The 26,700-nt window shown below is 40.9% G+C and overlaps 1 protein-coding gene across 1 annotated transcript in view; it reads left to right on the top strand.

Annotated features, from left to right (window-relative positions):
• Positions 1-26,700, top strand: part of cubn (cubilin (intrinsic factor-cobalamin receptor)) — a 78,996-nt gene that overhangs the window by 23,548 nt on the left and 28,748 nt on the right. The window contains exons 23-38 of the mRNA XM_026180665.2: positions 371-560; positions 669-829; positions 14,228-14,409; positions 15,475-15,631; positions 16,200-16,390; positions 18,151-18,310; positions 19,557-19,738; positions 20,335-20,503; positions 20,799-20,980; positions 22,013-22,166; positions 22,381-22,497; positions 22,613-22,726; positions 23,246-23,374; positions 23,516-23,648; positions 24,975-25,180; positions 25,606-25,787. Coding sequence (XP_026036450.2) covers positions 371-560; positions 669-829; positions 14,228-14,409; positions 15,475-15,631; positions 16,200-16,390; positions 18,151-18,310; positions 19,557-19,738; positions 20,335-20,503; positions 20,799-20,980; positions 22,013-22,166; positions 22,381-22,497; positions 22,613-22,726; positions 23,246-23,374; positions 23,516-23,648; positions 24,975-25,180; positions 25,606-25,787 — 2,609 coding nt within the window. The remainder of the gene's footprint in view (positions 1-370; positions 561-668; positions 830-14,227; positions 14,410-15,474; positions 15,632-16,199; positions 16,391-18,150; positions 18,311-19,556; positions 19,739-20,334; positions 20,504-20,798; positions 20,981-22,012; positions 22,167-22,380; positions 22,498-22,612; positions 22,727-23,245; positions 23,375-23,515; positions 23,649-24,974; positions 25,181-25,605; positions 25,788-26,700) is intronic.

The raw sequence follows: 26,700 nt of genomic DNA, 5'->3' as shown, positions 1-26,700 counted from the left end.
GTGTGCAGACAGAAAGAATTTATGAAAATGATGTGCTGCATTAAAGAAGAACAGGGAAAAATTTGACAAGAACTTCAAAAACTTGACATAAATTTCATCGGGGGACTAATAACTTTTTTCTCATCTGTATATGGACATGGTGTTTTCAGTCACAGTGTATAAAATCAGACACCCAGTCATGCAGTCTGCCTGCACAAACATCGTTATAGAGAAAACATGTAATTAACTATATCAGTTTTAGAATTTAATCAAGAAAACGACATTTTAGGGATTTTTCCATGCTTCGCTGCTTTTTCTCATGCAAAAAATAATATTATATTCGGATTGTAATTTTTAAAAAATATTATTCCCCCCTTTTCTGTCTCAACAGACTGTGGCCAGACTTTCACCACCCCTACTGGGTCTTTCAGTTCACCCAACTACCCACAATATTACCCCAACAGTAGAGACTGCATCTTCAAGATAATTGTGGATGTTAATATGCAGATTATGCTGAACTTCACTGATTTTGAGTTGGAGGGGCTCCACCCTTCTTGCAGCTTTGATTTTGTGGAGATCAGGTGAGGAAAAAAATTTCTGCCTACTTGGAAGAAAACTGCTGTACAGTTTTATCCGTAATACTTTTTACTCAGACCACTGACATGTTGAACTTCCACTGTCTCAACTAGGGACGGGGGCTTTGAGACATCTCCCTTGATTGGTAAGTTCTGTGCCAATCAGCGGCCTCCAGTTCTGATGTCACACAGCAACCGTTTGTGGGTTCGATTCAAATCTGACACCTCAGTCACTCGTCCCGGTTTCATGGCTCACTGGGACGGAACACAAACTGGTGAGGTTCAATTATATGTGATACCAGTTTTTACTATTTCAGCTTTTCTTTATCAAGTTTAATTTTAAGTAAGTCTTTGACATTATGGGCTATAATTATTTTTTCATAATATACTATAATACTAATAGAATTAAAATGATAATACCACCAAATTCATGCATTTTGCCAGGACATCTGCACTTTTGCGACAAACATCTGTAAGTTACCTATTATTTCAGTGACACGTGTCAAAGGTTAGCAGCCATCTGGAAGTAGAGAAATGGCCAAGGCCAAGTTTCTAAGTGAATTTAAAAATTATAATTACAACTACTGGGTGAGAGCATTTCTAGAATTGCGGGTATTACTGGTCCTATTATTAGGGGTGCAACGATACTCGTATCGATATTGAACCGTTCGATACAGTGCTTTCGGTTCGGTACACATATGTATCGAACAATACAAAATTTGTAATTTATTTTATCAACTTTCCTTCTGACGATGCTGTCTGTGTGGAGCGCTCAGTGAATCTGCGTTCGACTACTCCGCCTAGGCTGCACTGTCGAGCGCAGATCCACTGAGCGCTCCACACAGACAGCATCGTCAGAAGGAAGAGCGCAGGGCAAGCTAGCGAGACAGAAGTTAAGCTCTCCTTGCAACATGGCAAATTGAACCTCCCCCACCCTCATTCAGGGGTCCGTTTTTTCGTACCTCGCTTACTACATCCAAGATCAAATGACACATCCAAGATCAAATCATCGCGCCAACTTTGAGCTCGCTATTCCGGTTCTCCGAACACACCTGTTGTTGACGATTAGTATAGCTGGATGAAGTAATGTGAGATCACTGGGTGGCTTAACAGGGGCGACGCATCGATAGTAGAAACATTGATCGGCAACCCTTTGATTGGTCGGCAAAAATGTCGAAGGAGCGTGCTCAGTATTTTTCGGCAGCAGAGCAAGAACTCTTGATTGAGGGATTTCAGGAGTTTCAGAGTTTAATTAAAACGCAAGGGAACACTGCAAAGGCTGCAAAAGCAAGGAGAGAGGGCTGGCAGAAAGTTGCTGACAAATCAAACTCGTAAGTAATTTAATAATAATAATAATAATGGATTGGATTTATATAGCGCTTTTCAAGGCACCCAAAGCGCTTTACAATGCCACTATTCATTCACTCTCACATTCACACACTGGTGGAAGCAGCTACGGTTGTAGCCACAGCTGCCCTGGGGCAGACTGACAGAAGCCAGGCTGCCATATCGTGCCATCGGCCCCTCTGGCCAACACCAGTAGGCGGTAGGGTAAATTTATTATATTATATTACATCATATCCTCTTTCACATTAGAGCCACAACAGGACCCACTAGAACATGGGAACAAGTAAAAGTGAAATATAAGAATATTCTACAGAATGGTAATATTTATCACTTATATTGCTTTTAGTCTCTTGGAAAGAGACCCTGAAATAATCTGTTTGTTTGTTCATAACAGCAACCAAGAAAAGGGCAGAGAAAAAAAAGACAGGTGGTGGTCCTGCACCCCCTCGTCAACAAGTTGGTTAAGTGAATAATACCCTCACGGGAAAATCGATATCTCTCTATGAGCACACTGTCGCGCTGAGCTAAAGGATCCTGTCTATCCCGCAATATACGCTGAATTCTGAAATCTTGCACCTTCCGCAATGGGTGGCTCGCGTATACGGACAGGACATGGCTGCGACAGACTTCCCAAATCCACCTTCGCTTTTATAGCCGTGGTCTCTCATCTTGATTACATGAAGTAATTTACTATTACTACTCTGAAATATGAATTACATCTGAAATAATCAAATACATGAAATAGAATGATTAATAGTACATTTCCCCTTTTTTAGGAAATGACCTGTATGTATCTGTATGGAATCAATAACAGAATCAAGTACTGCATTATCTTTAGTTACATTGATATTTATTTATGGAAAAACAGTGGAAAAATATCGCTGTTGCTTTCGTATAAATGAAGCGGACATACCTGAGTTCCCGCGATCTAATCCTGTTTACATAAAGTAAGCCTGCTCTTAAGCAGGTTTACGCTTACGGATCTGTTGCTATGACAGCAAGTCCCGGATGGGCTTCGGGGAACCGAACGATCCAAGATCACGCGAAATCGTCAACAATCAAATCCAGCTAACTTACTTAGCGAGGTACGAAGAACGGACCCCTGATCTGGCGTTTGGAATTATTTTGGTCTTCATGTGACGTATGACCCTGAAGGTAAGCGCGTCATGGACTAAAGTAAAACAGTATGTTGGATGTGCCACGCAATGCTCAATTACATGGGTGGGAACTAGTGTGTTAGTGCAGTTAGCTTGTTAACGTGTTGGCCGTCTAGCCCCACGCACGGGGCGATCAGGGGTAGCTCGTTAACGGAGATTTGCCGTGTTGTGGCGTTAACGTCATTTCAACGAGATTAACGCTGACAGCACTAGTGGGAACACAACGAATATGACTGAACATTTACGCCGACATCATCCTAGTGCAAAGACAAGTGGAAGCAGACAAAAACAACAAGCATGCATGCTACAAACTTTACCCGAGTCATTTAGACAGCCGTTAGCACATGATTCTCCTTATGGGGACCTGATATGTTTAATATTTCGGCGAGCTCAGGCAAGGTGGAGACGTAGGTGTCGTTTGGTCTTGCTTCCCGTGAGCTAGCCAGGGAGCACAGCCGTTTATTGACATCTGCAGAAGAACACTGCCGCTAGCTAACTGCTCAGCGCGGCAACCGCACAGCAACAACAACAACAACACACAGGGCGCCCTCTGACCCCGGAAGGACACACCGTTGCAGCGAGAGGGCGTCACCCGTCACTATGGCAACATAAACAAAACATAACTGTACAAACAGAACCCCGAACAGCCCTGACCCGCTACATAGCCCCCACCTAAGGGGTCAGTCGTCCCCACACAAAGTCCTGCAAATGTCCAGGTGCCGAACAGCCCTGACCCGCTACAATATGCTGCTGAGAATACAGCCCAGAAGAAGCGTGTAGTATAGCTTTTATTTTGGAAAGAGCCATTTCTCTGTAATAAACTCTCTTTTCCAAAGATGAGTGATTCCTCAATCAGATACAGGGCTTGCAAAATCGCTAGCCCGACATCCCGGGGCTAGCGATTTTTCCAGTCGGGCTACCAAAATCTATCTCTTCCCTGCCCGTCGGGCTATTGTAGGAAGGAAAAATATATGTCAATGCTTTTGCATTCTTTCGGAAATGTAGCTGGGTAATTATGTCATTGGCATCGATGAGCCGCTGTCAATATGTGACATATTGAAATCGCGTTTGAATTTGCGCTTGTTTTTTGCTTTCACTTTGCAATCGCGGGAACTGTGTATAGAGAGCGACAGCACTGATCTGTGAGTGATGATAATTTGCGCACCAATTCCTCTGACATCGTCTTATCAATCGTTAGCTTACTATGCAAACATGACAAGTGAAATCTCCCGCAGCAAGCTTAAACATATGAGAGGTTGTTATGTGTGTGTGTGTGTAAAAGCAGCAGGATATATATTTCAGTTCTGCTGAGCCAAATAAGACAGGTCAGGGTGAAGAAGTGAAAGCCAAAGAAAAGCTTACCACAAAACGGAAAAGTTATGACAAATGAGACTATAAGACAAAAAGAAAGTGCAGCTTTATGGTTTCATGGACAAAATATTTCTGTGGCTGCAATATGACGAGCTAAATAACCAGGGCTGCACATAAGTGGTCCGCAGGTGCGCATTCGCTGTCAAAAAAAAAACAAAAACGCGCACAAGATATGAAGTTGCAACGCGTGTTTGCATACATAAGATTTTCTGGAGGAGGACAGACATTTGTTTAGAACTCTTAAAGATGTCGAAGAAGCTCCTTTAAGCAATTACTTTGGTGTTCCTCCACCTCCAAAGAAATGTCAGAAGGAGTCCGAACCACAAAAGAAGCGCGTATTCTCGGAAAAGTGGTTGCAGGAGGTGAGCTGGCTTCAAACAAATGATGAACGCACAGAGATGTGGTGCAGAATGTGCCGTGAAAATCCCACTCTAGCGGACAAAAACAGTGCTTTTTATATGGACGCAAACGCGCGTTGCAACTTCTTATCTGGTGCGCGTTAGAGCTGGGCGATATGAGATTTTTTCATATCACGATATGTTTTTTTCATTTCAGGCGATAACGATATCTATCACGATATAAGCCAAATAACTATATTTGTAAGATTTAAATGTGCCGTTGCTCACAAGTAAAATGTGAAATAATCAGCAGCTTGTTTTTATTTAAATATTTATTTCCCATAATAAGTTCAACAGGGTAGATGTACTTAAGGAACATGAGACTTTTTCAGATAGATAAAGGCAAATATTGCAAACTACACAAAAGGCAGCCGCTAAAGCGTTTAAGTTTCAAAATAGAACAAACGAAACAGACTAAATTGTCAATTCCACTTAGAAACAAAATATTAATTCTAAAAATAAATCTTAGTTTGTTTTACAGAAGAACAGACAAAACTGACTAACTTTTGTCAATATTAAATAAACTGAGAACTAAAAGGAAATTCTCAGTTACTTTAGTCTGACAAAAGCCGAATGACAAATTAGCGCTTCCAGTCAGAGACTGAGGCTACGTCCACACGTACACGGGTATTTTTGAAAACGGAGATTTTCCGTTTTCGTTTTAAAAATAATCCCGTCCACACATAAAGGGAGAAATGAAAGAAAACGCTGCTATGAACATGCCAAAGCAGCAGGTGGCGCTAGATTCCTAACCGTGCAGAAATGTTGGCCAATCAGAAGTCTAGAAGCCTCGGTGGGAAAAAGTAAACCAAGCTGGGGCATAGAAGCAGAACCGAGTCGTATGTGTGGACGGACAGTAACTGTGTGTATATGTAAGCATTTAAACACTGCAGAGAGTAGAATTAACAGTAACAGTATTGTAGAAATTCATTTCACCGAAACAATAACGTGGCGCACAGTGTGACGCATGCACCAGTTTACTGTATTTCCAGACTTGCTTTCGGCACAATTTACAGTGAACGCTACTCTGTTTTTTGTCAGACTTGAAATAGCCGAAATACCTTCACACTACAGAACTTCTATGGCTCTTCCGTTCGACAATCTCTCCGGCATTGGAACCATCATCTGTTTTCTCTTCGGTCACGCTCGGTTGATTTTTCTAGTCGGCACACTCATTTCCTCCATTACGCGCTGACTCCATTACCCGCTGGCTGCTTCCCAAACAAACACACGTGCGGCTTGGCACTTGTGCTGTACGTAACAAGTCACGCGACGTGACGCTGCGGCTGTGATTGGTTCGGCTCTGCGCTACTTAATTTGGATTGGCTGACCTTTTTTTTTTTTTTTTTTTTTTAAGAGGACAAGAACGGCGAGGTCTATCGCGATAGCTTAATTTCTCTATCGAGTAAAAGTTATATCGCGATACATATCGTTATCGTTCTATCGCCCAGCTCTAGTGCGCGTCTTTTATTTTGACAGCGAATGCGCACATGCGGACCACTTATGTGCACCCGTGTAAATAACATAATGTTCTGCCGGGTGTGTTTGTGGTATATTGTAATAAGCAGCAGCTATTACTACCTCCCACCAGTAGGTGGTACTGTGTTATTGTATGTGTTCTGAGCTTATGGAGTAAAAGTCTGGACCTCCACCATAGCCTCGTCTCAGTCCTCTGTGCTTGGTCTAAAGTTATTGTTGACCACAACCCACGCTACACGGGCAGTTGGAGCAACACTGCATAAAGTTACAACAGTGTTGTCAGAAGTCGGCAAGACCGTGTGAACAGGGACCGCGACGTGAGTAAGCTAGCCGTAGATTAGCTAACAGTAGCCATTGCTAACGGCATGGAGCAATTCAAGCCACCATCACCGCTACTGCTCACAGGCAATTTATCTGAGACCTGGCGCAGATGGGAACAAAGATTCGGACTGTATATGACTGCTACGGGTGCGTTGGAGAAGGATGAAAAGGTTAAAATAGCCATTCTTCTCCACACTATCGGCGAAGAAGCGCTTGAAGTGTACAACACGCTCACAGTGACCCCGACCGGAGACGCACTGACAATGGCGGACATTTTGAAAACGTTTAAGGAATACTGTAATCCACGAAAGAACGTTGTTTTTGAACGCCACAAGTTCTGGTCATACCCAATGTCGGCGGATATAACAGTGGACAGATATGTCACGGAACTCCGTCAGAGAAGTAAAAGTTGTGAATTTGGGATCAATGAGGACGACATGATCAGGGATAAATTGGTGTTCAGCATAAGTGACGCAAGACTAAAAGAGAGATTGCTTCGTGACAACGACCTCACACTGCGCAAGACGATAGAAATATGCAGATCAGCAGAAGTGGCCAAGTCACAGATTCAGGCCATGCAGTCAATAACTGCAGCCCAAGACACGTCAGTGGACGCATTAAGAAAAATGCCAGGATACATTAAATCAGGACACAGTAAAAACAAACTGAGCAACGACAAACAAACAGTTTGTCACAAATGCGGCAACAAACACGCATTCCGACAGTGTCCAGCCTATGGGGCAACATGTCACAAGTGTGGGAAAAATAACCACTTCTCAAAAGTGTGCAGAGCTAGCGCAGAGAAGAGTAGACACTTCAAGAAAACAAAAACTATTAACAACATTGAAACTGATGGCGATTCACTATACATCGGCATGGTATCCAGCGACAAGCACAAGACTGGCAAATGGCATGAAAGTGTGACAATCGGAGACGTACCACTCACCTTCAAGCTAGACACAGGTGCGGACGCAAATGTGCTCCCCAGATCAGTTTATGACGAGTTACCAGATATGCCTCGGTTACAGCCCACAAAGACTGTACTCATAGCTTTTGGTGGAGCCCGCATACGTGCAGATGGTGTGGTGTCTCTTGAGTGTGAAGCACGGAAGCACAAGGCTGTGTTTGACTTTCTTGTATCAAGCCATGCAGATAAACCGATCCTAGGTGGACAAGCTTGTGAAGAGCTCCATCTGGTGCAACGAGTTGAGACCCTTGCCATGACATCCTCTGTACCGAAATCAGCTAAACCACCTTCTACCTCGGAAGAACTTGTGGAGATGTACGCTGATGTGTTCACAGGCTTAGGTGAGTTCCCTGGACTTCACCACATACATATTGACCCAAATGCAACACCTGTGATTCACGCATGCAGGAACGTGCCACTCTCCATAATGGATGCGCTGAAGAAGACGCTACAGGACTTACAAAACAGAGATGTCATAATGCCTGTCAATGAGCCTACAGATTGGGTCAACAGTCTTGTCGCCACACAGAAGAAGAACGGAACACTAAGGGTGTGCTTGGACCCTTGTGATCTGAACCAAGCAGTTAAACGCCAGCACTACTCCATTCCCACACACGAGGATGTTCGCAGCAAGCTAGCAGGAAAATCCATCTTCACCATATTGGATGAAAAAGATGGATACTGGCAGATCAAGCTGGACGAGCCGTCATCAAAGCTCTGTACCTTCAATACACCTTGGGGCCGATATCGCTTCCTCCGACTCCCATTCGGGATCAAATCAGCCAGCGAGGTCTTTCAACAAAAGAATTGTGAGACTTTCGGCAACATTCCTGGTGTATTTATCATTGCAGATGATATGATAATTGCAGCTACATCAGAGCACGAACACGATGAAATCCTGCAGAAGGTCATGGAGAAAGCAAGAGCAGCTAACGTGAAGTTTAACAAGGACAAAATTCAGTTCAAAGTTGACACAGTGAAATACATGGGCCATATCATCACAGCAGCAGGGCAGAAAGCAGATGTTTCAAAGATCAAAGCTATTGTCGACATGCCGACTCCAGAAGACAAACAAAGCCTTCAGCGTCTGCTGGGAATGACGAAGTTTTTGGCACAGTACATCCAAAATGACGCATCGCTCACAGCACCTTTGAGACAGCTACTCAAGAAGGACACAGTGTGGCAGTGGCAGCCACATCACACAGTAGCGTTACAGACGCTCAAGTCGACGCTCACACAAGCGCCAGTGTTGAGATTTTATGACCACAAGAAACCACTAACACTGCAGGCCGATTCTTCAAAAGATGGGCTGGGCGCATGCCTATTACAAGACGGACAACCTGTGTGTTACGCGTCACGAGCACTCACAGACACAGAAAAAAGGTATGCACAAATAGAAAAAGAGTTGCTAGCCATTGTGTTTGCCGCTAAACGATTCCACCAGTATGTCTATGGAAGACCAGTGACAGTGCAATCTGATCATAAACCCCTGGAGGGTTTATGATCAGGCACCAGCGAGGCTACAAGGAATGCTGCTGCAACTACAGAGATATGATCTCACCGTCACATACACCCCCGGCAGAGACATGTTCATAGCCGATGCACTCTCACGTGCCACAACTACCAGTGACGACGGAAACGTGAGCGAAAACGCAAATGATGAAAGAGTTGTGTATGCTCTGGAGGCCACAGCAGCATTGAGCGAGAAAACATTGTGTGACCTGAAAAAAGCAGTGGCAGCAGACAGCGTACTACAAGCCGTGCGCGAAAGACACTTCAACGGATGGCCGCCCAGAAGGAAGAGTTTAGACAAAACACTCCACAGCTACTGGCCTATGAGACACGATATCAGTTTCCACGATGACATTATTATGATCGGGGACAAGATCGTAATACCCCAAAGCTTCAGGCGTGTGATCCTGGAGAAGCTGCACCTTGCCCACCAAGGCGTGCAGCGCACAAAAGCCAAAGCAAGAAGAGTGCTGTACTGGCCTGGCATGTCACGCGACATAGAGACCATGCTTGAAAAGTGTGAACAATGCCAGCAAATGCAGCCAAAGAACCAGGCTGAACCGCTTATTCCACACCAGATTCCAGAGCTGCCATGGATGAAAATCGGAGCAGACATCTTCGAACTGAACGATCATCCATATCTTTTGTTAGTGGATTATTTATCAAAATATCCAGAAATTCTTAACTTACCTGACAAAACGGCACACTCTGTGATTCAGAAGATGAAATCAGTCTTCGCAAGACACGGAATTCCCAAAGAGATAGTGAGCGATCATGTTCCATTCGCCAGCCACGAGATGAGATCGTTTGCAGCATCCTGGGAGATAAAGCTAACTTTCTCCAGTCCCGGCTTTCCTTCTTCGAATGGCATGGCGGAGCGAGCCATAAAGACTGTCAAACATGCACTTAAGAAAGCCGCACGGACTGGAACAGACCCACATCTAGTGCTGTTGTCTTTGAGGAACACTCCAGTCACAGGACTTAGTGTGTCACCTGCACAAATGTTGATGGGACGGGTTCTCCGCAGCACCCTGCCATGCACCAGTGCTGTGTTGAGGCAGTCAACCCCACAGAACATTCACGACAAAGTGCGCAGGTTGCAATCAAAGCGGAAACGCCACTATGATCAGCACGCAAGACCATTGCCTGTTCTGACCCCAGGCGAGACTGTGCACATGCAAACAAGGCGCGGTTGGGAGCCAGCTGTTGTAACTCATCGGCGAGAGGAACCACGCTCCTACACGGTGCAAACACCAGATGGTAAAGTGCTCAGGAGGAACAGGAGACATCTGAGGAAAATACACCCAAGTCTGTTCAAGGACACACCCATGGACCCAGATGAACTGTCCGTTCACACCCAAGAGCCAGTGGAGCCACCAGCAAATGACACCCCACAAAACTCTAGTCCTGCAAGTATGGACAACACACCCACATGTTACACACGCAGTGGCCGAGCAATAATACGCCCTGCCAGGTATAGAGACTAAGTGATTGGGAAACTTAAAGTCACTCTATCCTGTACCTGCGTTGTTCTGTACAAGCTAGATAACTGTCTTGTTGGAAAAGAGAGAAAATATGTCATGTTTCATATGTTCATTTTGACATGTCTTATCTAATCTGTCATGTGTTCATCTGTTTCAAAACACTACACTGATGTGTATTTGCATTGCTCAAGTGACAAGCAATCTGAGGTGTGCTCTACTTAATGTCTCAAGAATATAATATTGTTAATGTTCCTACGATTTAAAAGGTTCATTTATGTTACAAAATATTGGAGTTAAGAGGTAGTATCTTTATCTCGGAAAAGAGGGATGTGGTATATTGTAATAAGCAGCAGCTATTACTACCTCCCACCAGTAGGTGGTACTGTGTTATTGTATGTGTTCTGAGCTTATGGAGTAAAAGTCCGGACCTCCACCATAGCCTCGTCTCAGTCCTCTGTGCTTGGTCTAAAGTTATTGTTGACCACAACCCACGCTACACGGGCAGTTGGAGCAACACTGCATAAAGTTACAACAGTGTTGTTGGTTTTCTCTCGATTTCTGAGTCGACAAGCGCCTTTGTTACTGGGACCAGTCATTTTAAGAAAGGCCCCCATTAGAACCCATGAGAAATGCAAGAAACGCATTATTGCTCAGTCTGCAATATCTTTCCCAGAACAAACACCAATTGCAAATAACATACTAAAAATAAACCTGAAAATCAGTTTAGAACAGCGTACTATGTTGCAAAGAGTGAACTACCACTGGCAAAATTTAGCAGTCTTTGCAAACTTCAAAAAGCAAATGGCCTCGATCTTGGTTCCACTTGTCTCTTACCCGTGACTTCAGTGGAAATTTCAAATTCAGGATCTGACACAGACTGATCCATGTCCTACACAGTTCTTACAAGTTCATAGAAATTTCTGTTCAATTAGAACCAAGTATTTGAGTTGATGATTGTAATTTTTATACAATGTTGTAATTTGTGTTTCAACAATTTTTTGATTAATGTTTTGTTTCCTTTACAATATTACACTTTAATGTATAATATTGTAAAGGAAACAAAACATCAATCAAAAAAATTGCTCTCCTTTTTATTCGGGCTACTTACATTTATTTTGGGCTACCAAAAACTGAAGAGTCCCTGCCCGAAGGGCTACCAGGGATTTTGAAATTTTGAGAGCCCTGAGATATATTTATTTTTTTAATTACTTTTGTTTCAGCAACATTAAATTTAAAAACTGTACTTTTGAGTTAAAATATATATTTATAATTTTAATAAATGACAAACTAAAAAGGCATGAACATTTTTTTTGTATCGAAAAAATATCGAACGGTGACACCAAAGTATCGAACCGAACCGTGAATTTTGTGCATCGTTGCACCATATATATATATATATATATATATATATATATATATATATATATATATATATATATATATATATATGTATATGTATATGTATATATATATATATATATGTATATGTATATATATATATATATATATATACATACATATATATATATATATATATATATATATATATATATACACTCAACAAAAATATAAACGCAACACTTTTGTTTTTGCTCCCATTCCCCATGGGATGGACGTAGAGACCTAAAATTCATTCCAGTTACACAATATAACCATCCCTCCCAAACAGTGGTCACAAATCAGTCCAAATGTGTGGTAGTGGGCACATCTGCTATATTGAGATAATCCATCCCACCTCACAGGTGTGCCACATCAGGATGCTGATCTGACATCATGAGTAGTGCACAGGTGTACCTCAGACTGCCCACAACAAAAGGCCACCCTGGAATGTGCAGTTTTTTGCGCTATTGGGGGTCTGGGGACCCAGAACCGGTCAGTATCTGGTGTGACCACCATTTGCCTCATGCAGTGCAACACATCGTCGCATGGAGTCTATCAGATTGTCAATTGTGGCCTGTGGAATGTTGGTCCACTCCACTTCAATGGCTGTGCGAGGTTGTTGGATATTCGTGGGAACTGGTACACGCTGTCGTATACGCCGGTCAAGCACATCCCGAACATGCTCAATGGGTGACATGTCCGGTGAGTATGCTGGCCATGCAAGAACTGGGACATTCTCAGCTGCCATCTGCCCTGAACAATGTGAACCATGATTCATCCGTGAAGCGCACACCTCTCCAACGTGCCAGACGCCATCGAATGTGAGCATTTGCCCACACAAGTCTGTTACGGCGACGAGCTGGAGTCAGGTCAAGACCCCGATGAGGACGACGGGCATGCAGTTGAGCGTCCCTGAGACGGTTTCTGACAGTTTGTGCAGAAATTGTTTGGTTGTGCAAACCAATTGTTCCAGCAGCTGTCTGGGTGGCTGGTCTCAGACGATCTTGGAGGTGAACCTGCTGGATGTGGAGGTCCTGGGCTGGTGTGGTTACACGAGGTCTGCGGTTGTGAGGCCGGTTGGATGTGCTGCCATATTCTCTGAAACGCCTGTGGAGACGGCTTATGGTTGAGAAATGAACATTCAATGCACGGGCGACATTCCTGCTGTCAGCACGCCAATTGCACGCTCCCTCATTGCTTGTGGCATCTGTGGCATTTTGCTGTGAGACAAAACTGCACATTCCAGGGTGGCCTTTTGTTGTGGGCAGTCTGAGGTACACCTGTGCACTACTCATGATGTCAGATCAGCATCCTGATGTGGCACACCTGTGAGGTGGGATGGATTATCTCAATATGGCAGATGTGCCCACTACCACACATTTGGACTGATTTGTGACCACTGTTTGGGAGGGATGGTTATATTGTGTATCTGGAATGAATTTTAGGTCTCTACGTCCATCCCATGGGGAATGGGAGCAGTAACAAAGGTGTTGCGTTTATATTTTTGTTGAGTGTATGTATATGTATACATATATATATATATATATATATATATATATATATATATATATATATGTATATGTATATATATATATATATATATATATATATATATATATATATGTATGTATATATATATATATATATATATATGTATGTATATATATATATATATATATATATGTATATATATATATATGTATGTATGTATGTATGTATGTATGTATGTGTATATATATATATATATATATATATATATATATATATATATATATATATATATATATATATATATATATATATATATATATATACATATATGTGTGTGTCATTGTTGGAATGCTACTACACAAGTAACCCTGGCTGAAGGGGTTACCCAACATCCACAATGTCTCAAACTATATATAGGTTATATAGTTTTTTGTAAAGAGGACCTGAAACACTGAAAGGACCCTCTCCACAGTCCACCTGCTGATTGAAGCTTATGAGGGAATTGTCTAGCTATACTTCCATCTTCTTATCTAAGGCGTAAGCCAGCTGACCAGTTGGTATGTTTCACAAGACTTTATTTCATACCTTTAATAATAACAAGAAATGTTTACCCTTTACTGTACAACAATTACAGCATGTAGAAAACAGTACTTTTTCATTTCAAGTTTGATTGTAACAGTAAAATGTAAAAAAATAAATAAATAAAAATATGCTTTCTGTCTTTTTTCCCCTCATCTACATGTTTTATTTTATCCTTTGTTCCAAGGCTGTGGAGGGACGTTGACAACTGCATCTGGAGCATTCTCCTCTCCTAACTACCCGCTACCCTACCACCCAAATGCTGAGTGCTACTGGAACATTAGGACCAACCAGGGCAACAAACTCCTGCTCTCTTTCTCTGATTTCCATCTGGAATCTAATGCTAACTGTTATTATGATTATGTGGCTGTGAGTATTCTACCTCTAAGTCATATGGTTGCATTGTTATGCAAGACTAAAGTATGAAAGTAATTGAACGTTTCATTTTGGGGCATATTCAAACATTTTCTAATGGATGTACATAACTGTAGATAAACATGGATGCGCAGCAGGCTTACTCAGCTTGGTGTTTGAAAACAACAACAAAATCATTACAAAGCTAGACTGAAGTAGGTTTTTTTCAGTTTAGGGTATAAAACAACTTGCTTGGAGGTGTCAGTGGGATCTAAAGGACTCGGAGAAAGCCAACACTCAGCCCAGAGGCTTTATCAGATTATGAAAAAAGATTGGAGAAAAAAGGAGAGAAAAAGGAGTCAAGGTTTAGTTCATTCTTGGTGTTTTTATTCTAATGAGTACTAGAAGCCAGTATAACTCTGCTAAGAGGGGACTGATGTGCTCTCTGTCATTGGTTTTCATTAATAACCTTGAAACAGAATTCAGGATAACCTGCAGCCTATTTGTAGTTTTATGGGGAAGCCCAACAAAGGGAGCACTGTAGTGACCCACTTTACCAGAGATAAATACATTAGTTTTTCAGCATAATGACAAGTCAGGAAGGGTCAAATTTTGGTGATATTCCCAAGTCTGAAGAAAGCTATCCTGGTAATGAAGTTTTAAAGCACATTTCAGAATCTAAAATAACTGCAAGAAGGAAGTCAACAGAATTTTCAAATCGATACCATAGGTGTAGCAACTTAAAATCTTGGATGAGTTTGAATCTCAATGAGATCAAGGTCAAAGGTTAGAGGTCAAGTTTTCTGGAAATTGATTTGGAAAGTGATACCATGAGTGTATCTACTAGGAGGCAGAGGGGTAGCACTGGTGGCTGCCAGTATTTTAGGTTGGTGTAATTATGACAAAGTAGTGCATATTTTGTTAGATTTTGTTTGCTTTTTTTTCATACACATATGTAAACAAGTTGTTACTCCCTGTGTTGAAAATAACACTTTCAAAAATTTCAATTATTGAAATTGTTTTTCTTTAGTTCATTTTACTTCTAAATTTCATTTTGTTTCTGTTATCTGTATCTGTTAGGTACATGATGGCAACAGCAGCAGTGCTCCACAACTGGCCAAGCTGTGTGGCAGTGACCTGCCGAGTACCATCAACTCTTCCAGCAATGAGCTCTACGTCAAACTCCGCACAGACAGCAGCGTCAACGCAGGAGGCTTCCTTGCCTCCTACACTTCTCGTAAGAAAACATATTTTGTTTCTTTACATTATCTATGTTTGTGAATTTAAATAATTACGAAGATTTGGAGCAATTCTGATAATTTATGAGATATTACCAGAGATGGCCAAAATTGTATTTAAATTAGTGCTTTTAGCGTTAATCTCGTTAAAATGATGTTAACGCCATAACCGCATTAACACGGCATCAGCTTGTTTACGCGTTAGTGCCATGTAGCCCCGCGCACAGGGCGATCCACGCTAACTCGCTAACGGAGATTTACTGCGTTAATGCGGTTATGGCTTTAAGGTCATTTTATTTAGATTAACACTGACAGCACTAATTTAAATAATAGAAGTGTTGGATAAAAACATCAGGCCACAAGGTCAGATAAAATTAGTTATCATCAGTGATAACTAAAATACTTGAGTTTGCTATATATGCTATTACATAACTTTCTTGTTCTTGTAAAGATGGCTAACAAATGATAATGATGATCCTGCACATATTCTTTTTAATAATTTCCATTTATCGGAGTAGGAATACCATATGTGGTCTTCTTATTGTGTTCAATATTTCTTTATTTCAGAATGCGATAGTATTTTGATCTCTGGCAAACACAGAGGAGTGATCGAGTCACTGAACTTTCCCAACAACTATCCGGACAACAGCCAGTGTAGCTGGACAATCCAAGCCAGCGGTGGAAATACCGTCAACTACACCTTTACAGCCTTCCAGCTAGAGGCCACCTCTGCTGCTTGTACATTCGATTACATTAAGGTAACACATCCACATCTCTCAACATTATAAAAGAAAATAAATAAAAGAAAGAATGACTCGAAACTCTCACCAGGCATGTTTGTAAATAAACAAAATTTGATTTTGTGCATCTTTTCAATCCAATTTGTTTACAAAAATTTAAATACTTGTATATACAACTGACCCCTTTGGTTTTTTATTATGTGACATTAACTAAAGATAACAGTTACTAAAATTTGCAACTATCCCAATAAAATAAACATCTATAAATTGGCTGCTGAAATAAGTTTCAACATTTTGTGAGTTAATGATTTGCTTTAAATGACTGCTACTTTAACATTATCTGTTTTTCCCTCCTTCAATGATAAAACGTCCTCATTATGCAACTTCTGGCAGACCCACAAAAAGTTATAAGAACTTAAGCTGCATGGTTCATGAGTTTAAGGAGAGCAGCAGGATAACAACCAGAAAACGAAATTTGCCTGTTTTTAAATGTTACCTGTCAGAGATGCTAAAGGAAATCTGAGCTGTAATGACTTCAATGGCAGATGCTATTTCGCACATGTAAAAACATGTCACAGTGTGACTGAGGAAATCTGTGATGTTAAGGAGAAAATTCTCTCTACACCTCTTTATCTGCTAACTCCTTAAATCGTTGTCACCTGGGAAGTGCCCATTGAACACTGAGTCGTCTGAGCAAAACTCAAAATAATGAACGAGCTAGTGGAGGAAATGTCAGCGGGAAACATCATTGAATTATTCTCACCTGCTTGGACATCACCTGCGACCCTCATCTCAAAAGTAGGAAGCCCTGTTTCTGTGTTAATTACATAAAGCAGTGTGTGGTCATGTAGACAGATGCTCACCCTTTGACCACCATTTAGGAAATGCTAGACTCCCTGGCTGCCTTGAGTCTTCTCCACTATTGACATGGACAATAGATACTGGCAGTGCCAGATGGAGAATAGATGAGATAAGACTGTTTTTAACCTTTCCTGCAGGATTATATCAAATCAAGGTCATAGCCTTCAGTCTATGCACCAGCAACCTTCCAGTAACTAATGGAAATAACCTATTATCTGGATGACATAATCATCTATTCATCATCATGGGAACAGTACCATGAGGGCATCCCCACACTATTCCAAAAGCTCCAGGAGGCCAAGCTGACTGTCAATATGAAAAACTCCAACCTTTTCAGAACATATTTCAGATTCCTTGGTCACATCGTGTCATTTCCAATTAACATCAAAGGAGATCAAAGGTTTCCTTGCATGGCTGGCTCATACTACCAGATTGTTCCCAATTTTTCACAACTGTCTGAACCACTAAATGAATTGCAACGCAAAGGATGTATGTCAGACTTCTTTTCAAGACCTGTCTGGTCTCCCCATTCATCCGGGGTCATCACCGATGCCAGTGATGTAGGCCTGGGAGCATGAGTTTGGAAAAGAGGAAGTACTGGGGAATTGCAGTGATATTGTGAATAGAGTAGGCAGAACTTAAGAATTCTGCCACTGAGAAGTGTTTGGCTCTGGTATGGCCTAGAAAGGCGGCGATGCCAAGTGGAAGGGGAATGCTTTACTGTGGTCACAGACCACTGCGCTATACACTAGAATGGCCAAACAATTTTTAAACATAATTAATTATGTATGCTGTGCAATCATTCCACACTGGAAAAAGAACAGTTCAAAGAAATCGTAGCAAGCCCCAAATTAGCATGGCATTCCTGCCCATTTTCAGTGCATACTTTCTGCTTTCTCTGTATATCCTTGCCCTAGCTCTATGATGGGCCTAACCAAGAAGCGCCTCTGATTGGCACATTCTGTGGATATACTCCTCCCCCGGCCGGCAGCACTACAAGCTCAGCCCTCAACATTGTGTTCAGAACTGATTCAACTGTTTCGACATCAGGCTTCCAGATGATGTGGTACCAAAATGGTAAGAGGGAAATATATTTGATTGTTATAGACCAGATCAAGAGAACCATTACAAACATACTGTGTACTATAGTATTTAAAATAGTTTTTAAAACATTTATATAAATAAATGAAATTGAATTTTTGTATTTTTAAATACGTGCTACTAACTTAGCACAGAGATCTAATCTCTCTAGCGTGTTCTGGATCTGCTCTGGGGTCTCCTCCTAGGTCAACACACCTCACCTTGAAGCCATCAAGAAGGCATTCTGGTGTGTTGGCCAAACCACCACATGTGGAGGAGTTTTCACTCTTCACTGAGTCCTTCCCGATCAAACTTATCACCTTATCAATAAGGAAGATCTCTGACATCCTCATTTCATCTATCAGTTTTCACTATTTTATTTTTTCCTTCACTATCGAGAGATCATGGCCGCAAGTGAGAGCAGGAATGTCAACCAGTAAATCAACCACTCTGCACACTCTCTTTTTCATATTTCTGGAGAGCTTTGTAGTCTTCATGACCATTGTAACTAAACGCTGACTAATAATAGAAGTACTGCATCTCATATACCGAGGTGCATCCACACACTGAGGCTACGTCCACACTAGCCCAGATAGATTTGAAAACGGCGTCTGAAAACGCTTCGCGTCCACACTATCTTTTTCAGTTGTTTTCACAGAGATGTGCGTCCACATTGAAACAGCCGAAAACACTTACTGCGCATGCATGAAACGCAAGACGATTCGACCTGCCTCATTTCTGTCTGCCGCTTATTTACTTTCCGGCTCTTTGAATCGTCGCGGCAAAATGTCGAGGAAAAGCATCGAGTTTTTTAAATGGACTAACAATGAGTTAGAGTTGTTGCTGTGAGTAACACAAAAGTACAAAGTTGCAAAAGCGAGTGAGAATTAAAGAATTTGAGGACTACATCTCCTTTGTCTCTTCAGATTGTCACACATATAGAGAGAAGGTGTGACTTTTGCAGGTAGTGGAGGTAGTTTTTTCTTTGACGGTATACTATAAAGGCAGTTTTAAGTTTATACTACACTTGTCAGCTGGCTGTTGGTTTTTATCTCTGGTTTTGATAAGAGTTAATGCGTGCTTTATTGCATCTTTTCTCATGCTTTCTCTTCACCTTCCTTTCTTCTGCTGACAAAAGTGCTGTGAAAATCTCTTTATTAAAAGTGTTGTTTAGTCTAAATAATTACTGAAACAAAATAATACTAATTCGATGCATGATTTAGGGATTTCTTTGTCCCTGCAGGTTGTGGTGGGGATCTCTCTGGTCCCAGTGGCTCCTTCAGCAGCCCAGGCTACCCTAACAGATATCCAGATAACAGAGAATGTATATGGTATATCACCACATCAGCTGGCAGCAGTATAACTATCACCATCCATGAATTTGATGTTGAGTACCACCAAGACTGCAACTATGATGTGCTGGAGGTAAGACACAGACGTTGGCTTAGTAGTAGTCAGTTCATAAACATACCAAAAGCTGAATTCATGACAAAACTCATATAATTTTAATTCAGTTCAGTTGAATTAAGCACTGAATGACAAAAACCCCCACAAAAACAGTGGCCGACAGCACTGTACACAACAGTAGACTGGTGCGTAATAAGCAAGCGAATAATGCAGAAAACAGAGATTTGAGACGGGAAACTGTTCTCTCAGTTCACTGGGAGAGAGAGAGAGAGAGCTGTGCAGGAAGTGCGATTTTATCATAGTGGAAGCAAAACAGCCAAAGTCAGAGGAAATTCATGACGATGTTGTTCAACCGTGAAGCGTAGTTTTGATCTTCTTTTGCTGCTGGTTCAGTGAATTTTGGTCAGAGAGTGATTAATATTTGAGATTTGATGATTGATGATGATTATTGGGGGGGGGGTCATAAGCCCCCTAACCCCCCTGGAAATGACGCCCCTGACTGAAACTATTGTGATTGGTTGGGGTTCATGGCAGAAGGCAATAAATTGACCTGGTTGTTGACTTGATTTCTTTTTCATTTGATTATTTATTGAATTGATGTCATTTCTCCTCAGGTTTATGGAGGGCCAGACTTGTCAGCCCCACAGCTGGCTAAGCTATGCAGCACTACATCCACCCCAATGCATGTCTCCAGCACTGGCAACCTTCTCACTGTGCGCTTCAAATCTGATGCCTATGTCAGTGGTCGAGGATTCAATGCAAGCTGGACTGAAGTCCAGGGAGGTGGGTAGGCATCATTAAATACAGCTTTTACAGCTCTGCATGCTTCTTCTGGATGCAGCATCAGAGCTTTGGGTTTTGCAGTTTGATTATAGACTTTGTAGCTGGGTGCAATATTTTACAGAAATGTAGCTGTTGTAGTCTCAACTGGATTGAAGTTGTTACTACTGAAATAGTTTTTGACTGCTGACAATTCACCACCTGTTATCTTTCTTCCATTTTAAATTACAAAGCCTTAAGAGTTTATGTATATATACAGTACTCTGTAGGTTTTAATAAACTCTCTTTCTTCTTGCAGGCTGTGGAGGCCCAGTCACAGCACCTTCAGGGGAAATCCATTCTCCTTTGTATCCCAACAGCTATCCAAACAATGTGGATTGTTCCTGGGTCATCAGCGTGGATCCCAACCACCGTGTCTTTCTGAACTTTACAGACCTGGACATTGAATATCACAGCAGCTGTAACTTTGACTATGTGGCTGTAAGTGACTGAATAGCAACTGGTTGGTGCAATATTAAAGCAGCTGTCTTTGGTTGTTGCTGTGTGCTGTATCTAAGGCTGACAAGGCAAAGACAGGCAAAAGCACTATCACTGCTTGAAAAGCCAGCAAACTAAGAAAGTCCACAGTGAACTTTTCATTCTTGTGCCTGATTTATTAATCTATACACTTCCATTCGGTGTGACTCAAGACAATTAGGCTCTTTCTGAATTTTTTTAATGTAACTTTTATTTTTTATTTTATTTGATGCAAACCATCATAGAATAACAAATTATAAAATCACATGTAACATGCATACATGTAAGACCAAAAAAAACAAGTCCGAGTCAACAAGTAAAGTAATACAAAGTCCAGCTTATCAATAGCAAATTGCACTCCTTAGTTAGCTCTGAGGGAGGGAGACAAGAGATATGTATAAAAAAAATCCCCACTCCCCTGTGGGGTGGTCTTTCTATCTCTTAAGATTAAATTCCACTTCCACCAGCAGTTTTTTCTACACTGTTTCTAAGTGCTTCCTATCTAACATTTATGCACATTCATACTCTGATGGATGCATCAGAGAGCAGCATGGGGTTAGTATCTTGCCCAAGGATATTTAGTATGTAGACTGGGGCTGAAAAACCAAGCGTCCAGTTAGTAGGTGACCCGCTCTACCACCTGAGCTACAGCCACCTTCACCCCATATATATCTGTATACTCAGTATATTTTTGCAGGACTTCTACAGGACTTCTCAGAGTATGCAAGCAAATACAGTTAAAAATGAAGTTTTTGTATCAATTAATCATAAACCCATCAATATTCTTTTTTTGTAATGAGATATGTGCATTTTGCATCATGGCGTAGTTTGACTAAGCTGTCACGTAAGAACTAATGTGCACCCCAGTCAATATGAAGGTGTTTTCTGTGCTCAAAATTTATGAAAATAGATGCATGAAAAGTGATTTGTTTGTTCATTTATTATGTGCCAACACAACCACAGTTTTACTGAAAACATATGCTTGTCCATTGGTAGATCCATGATGGTCCAACCTCATCTTCTCCTCTGCTTGGTCGTGTGTGTGGTTCCAGTGTTCCTCCCTTCACTTCCACCCAGAACACAATTTATGTTCGCTTTAGGTCAGACTCCAGTGGCAACCACCGTGGGTTCAGCGCTCGCTTCTCTGAGGGTCAGTCTTCTTTAACCTCTTTGCACTTGAACACTGATATAATTTGTCTGCTGTAGTGGGATTGTCCACTCATGCCTCTGTCCCTGCTACATCAGAGAAGACTGCTTCAGTTTTCAGTTCAGTTTTCCTCCTTTTTAGCTGCAAACAGCTTGATCTCCATGTTCTGGTTGCCAAAGCCAGAGTGCAGGTGACAATGTACTTTTGTTTTCAACAGCTTGTGGTGCAACGATTGTAACAGATGATAATGGTGGGGCCATTGCATCACCAAGGTATCCAGCACAATACCCACCTAATCAGAACTGTAGTTGGATCATTAGAGCACAGGAACCATGTGAGTTGCTTTAGTTAAAGAGGACTAGAAAATGTCATTCTTTTATATATTTCATATAGAAAAACTTGAGATGCAAACTGTTCCAATAACCACTGACTTGTCTTTTTGTGCCCAGTAAACCACGTGACCCTTTCATTCACTGACTTTGACTTAGAGATGATCTTTGCCAATTGTTCTCACGATTTCTTGGAGATCTTGGACGGAGACAATTACGATTCACCTACTATAGGTAAATATTCACTATATGTGTCTTTGCTTGTCTGTTTTTGGTAAGAGTTAGGTTTAGAAGGGTGGTGCTTGCCTAAGCTAACCTTTCTAATCATAAGAGAAGAGATGTGCTGAATCCTGAAAACAATATCCTATTGAGTATCAGACCACAGCGCCTTTTTATCAGCCCAGTTTCCACATAAGGTTGGTGTCGTTCTGTGACAATGCCTTTTTCACCTGGTTTGGATATTCTTGTAATGTAATATGTTGCATTTAATTTCACTGGCTCAAATACAATCTTTATTTCATTTCAACAATGAATGGCATTCTACCAGGAGCAGTGCAAATTAGCAGTAGAAAAATGAGCAGACCCAATAAGGGAGCGAATAGTCTACCAACCAAAATAAGCACAGGTTTTATGGATGTGTTCTCTCTGGAAAAATTATGACAATTCAGATCAATGATAGCCAAGTGAAAAAGAATTAACATTTTTGAAATTAACTTTATGTTAAAATTACAACTTAATGTTGTCTTTTGTTAGGGCGCTACTGTGGATCTGAAATACCTCACCCAGTGACATCCTTCAGCAACTCTTTGGTAGTCAAATTCATCTCTGACCAGTCCTACTCCAGAAAGGGTTTCAGAGCTGCCTACTCGGGCTCCACTTCTAGTAAGTCATACTGGGTCACACTGCTTATATCCACACACAATAAGAAATGATCAAAACCAATTAAAAATCACGTTACTATCATGCATACACACTCTTACGGACAAGATATCCAGGTTTTTTCTTTTTATTTCCTTTACTCAGGTTGTGGAGGAGAACTTGTGATGGAGACTGGTGCATTTAACAGTCCTAACTATCCAGATGCTTATCCACCTAATGTGGAATGTGTGTGGACCATCCGCAGTTCACCAGGAAACCGCATCCAGCTCTCGTTTATGTTAGTCAATTTAAGCATGATTTTTTGACTTTGGAAGAATAAGTTCCTATCAGCAGTATTCCATAGACAGGCATTACTAGTTGACTGGCTATCCGTGGGAGTGGCTTTAGGGGGTCATCTACTAATCAGAGGGTTGGTGGTTCAATCTCTGGCTTCTCTAGTCTGCATGAGTAAGGAGGAATACCAAGTTGCTCTCTGATGTGTTAATGAGTATAAATGTGTGTGAATGTAAGACAGGAAGCACTTATGCCTGATTTATACTTCTGGCTTACAGACTTATGGTTATGTTGTAAGTTACAACATAGTTTTTCAGCTGAATCATAATAGAGTCATTAGGTATAGAAAAAGGTGCTTGTATGAATGGATGAATGTTGTATAAGATCTTCCAGTAGAGTAGAAAAGCAATGTATAAGACCTTATCATATACCATGAAAGGTTTGACTATAACGTTTTAGATAGTAGTTAGAACATATTTATTTAAGAACCACCTGGAGCACAAATTAGTGTCTCAAAAATTAACACACCCAACCATTTATGTCCTAACAAAAATAATAAGAATAACTAAAGGCTTTACAAGTGTGTCTCTCTTAAAACACTGTGGCACTTGCCTGTTAGAAAAAGCTTAACTGTGTGAGGTCCTGAGGATTGAGACTCAGGTGGAGAGCTGATTAAGTAATACAATCTGTTACAAACTATTACAAAATACCTTTATTAATATAAATAGCTCTAATGTATAAATATCCTGATATATTACACAAAAATATAAAAGAAATCTGAAATTGAGGTGCCCTTCTTATCATACTGACAGTTATGTTCTCTGAGAGGATGTGCAGATAAGGGTGTACAACAAAATGCAGTGTATCCTTTAAGATAGGGAAATTGTAAAGAGCCATTCTCTGTGTGGATTTTCTGTGGTGCATTTGGGTAATCTCGGTCTCTCACTCTGATGGGCCAGCACATTATGGAGTGGGTGGGAGGTATTGTCCAGCAATGTCCTTATATTAGACAACATCTGGCTATCTGTAACCACCTTCAGAGAATGCATCTCCATTTCCACAATGCTGGCCTTAAGGATGGTGATGTTATATGTATGATTCAGCAGAATAATTTAAACTTCCCACTGTGCTAAAATAGCCTTAGAAACAAATGACAACTGATACACTCTGCTACTTAAACAAATAGCACTACACCTCTTCTTAGGTGTCTGTTACATGAACTAAAGTTAGATAATTCACTCTTGTACCACTGTTAATTTATGACTTTTCTATACACACAGGAACCTATATTAGTAAATATGACAAACAATCGCATTGTGTTTTGTTTTAGTACATTTCAGCTCCAAGGAGACTCTGATTGTCAAAATGACTACCTGGAAATCAGAGAAGGCAACGCCACTGGGCCTCTAGTCGATCGCTTCTGTGGAAACTCGCTTCCTTCCAACTACACCTCTGTCATTGCTCATATCATGTGGGTCAAGTTCGTCTCAGACGCTTCAGTTAGTGGAGCAGGATTCAGAGCCACCTTCTCACACTGTGAGTGTCTGTGTATGAGAGAATTAACCAGCCATCTTCTATATCATCATTTTTCTCAGGTTCTCAGATTTTTCTCCTGAGGTCAGTACTAGGGATGGATAAGGGTATTACTGGTCTGTGATCCTAAATATGTCACCAAAAGAATAAAACCAGCATATTATTTTTAATAAGATATTTGAGATTATGCTTTTTATACCTCGAGTTTTAGTGAAGAGACTGTGTAGAGATGGAACGTTATATATACAGTTTCAACCTTCTTTACATGTGGGTTGTAGTCATAACCTCATTGTAGGTAAAGTGTGTTGTGAATCAAAGAAAGTCAGTGTCAGTTCAGCCAGCTGTTTACTCTGAGTTATGTTCTGTGTAACCAATAAAAAAAGGATATAATGAGAAATGTTTCTTTTTTCTGTGTCACTGCTCCACAGTGTATGGTGTTGATGTGACTGGGGAATCTGGTCAGATAGCATCCCCACTGTATCCCAGGACATACCCCAATAACGCTGACTACCACTGGACTGTAACTGTAGATGGAGACAGCTACATCCAAATCCGCTTCTTGGACATGGACATCGAGGATCTTTATGACTGCTACTATGACCACCTGAAAGTAAGATTGTGAATGCTCAGAGACTGCAATCTACAAACAATATCAGTCACATCTTTATAATATTGTACATACTTTTATTAACTTATGGCTCAATAACAACTCAGAATTTGTGGGAGAGTTGTGTGTGTGTGTGTGTGTGTGTGTGTGTGTGTGTGTGAGATCTATACCTCACATATTGTTATAGTGCAGCAGCTGAAGTTGTGTCGGCACCACTAACAATAGTCATGTGTTAAAGCACACCTGATGAGATAATGGACAACCATGTGTGTTCTATCGAAGGTCTGTGCCCATGTTCATGGTTCTGAAATTATAACACTTTATTTAATTTAATATTTATTTATTTAATGTTTTTAAACTTTATTAAAGTAAATGCTTTAATCAGAGTAAAAACCACACAAACTAAGTTTTCAGGATAGATCCACTGACTTCCCTTCTTTGAACCCCGTTGTGCAGGATGTAAAATTCCTGCAGCAGAAGAACCTGACACCAAAACTCGCATTGAGTTGCAAACAATTTTGCTTTTAGAATTAGGTTGCTGCGTAATTTATACATTTTTATCAAATCTGCATCTGACATTCCAAATGAACTGACACGAGTGGATTAATCAGTTTGCGCTTAATTTAAGTATTCTCCTCCTTACACTAGTTAGTATTTTGTCAGGATGGAGATGTTTAGTAAATAGTACAAAAAAACCCAACCAAAGATAATATAGATATTTTCTTTTGCATGTCCTGTTGCAATCTCCTAACCCCAATTTTGAAAGACAAAATCTAATTCTGTGTGATCTACAGATCAATGAATGGAATGGTTTTTATATTTGCCGTGACACTCAGTAGTGTGCAACATCTACAAAAGAGACAGACCAAAGCTATTGTAAACTATTGTGGACTAGGATAGTTGCCCAAAAGGCTGT

Source organism: Astatotilapia calliptera, chromosome 9 (genome assembly GCF_964374335.1).
Source record: "Astatotilapia calliptera chromosome 9, fAstCal68.1, whole genome shotgun sequence".
NCBI classification, from domain to species: Eukaryota; Metazoa; Chordata; class Actinopteri; order Cichliformes; family Cichlidae; genus Astatotilapia; species Astatotilapia calliptera.
Note: the sequence above shows the minus strand (reverse complement) of the source record. Positions and strands in the feature narration are given on the sequence as shown.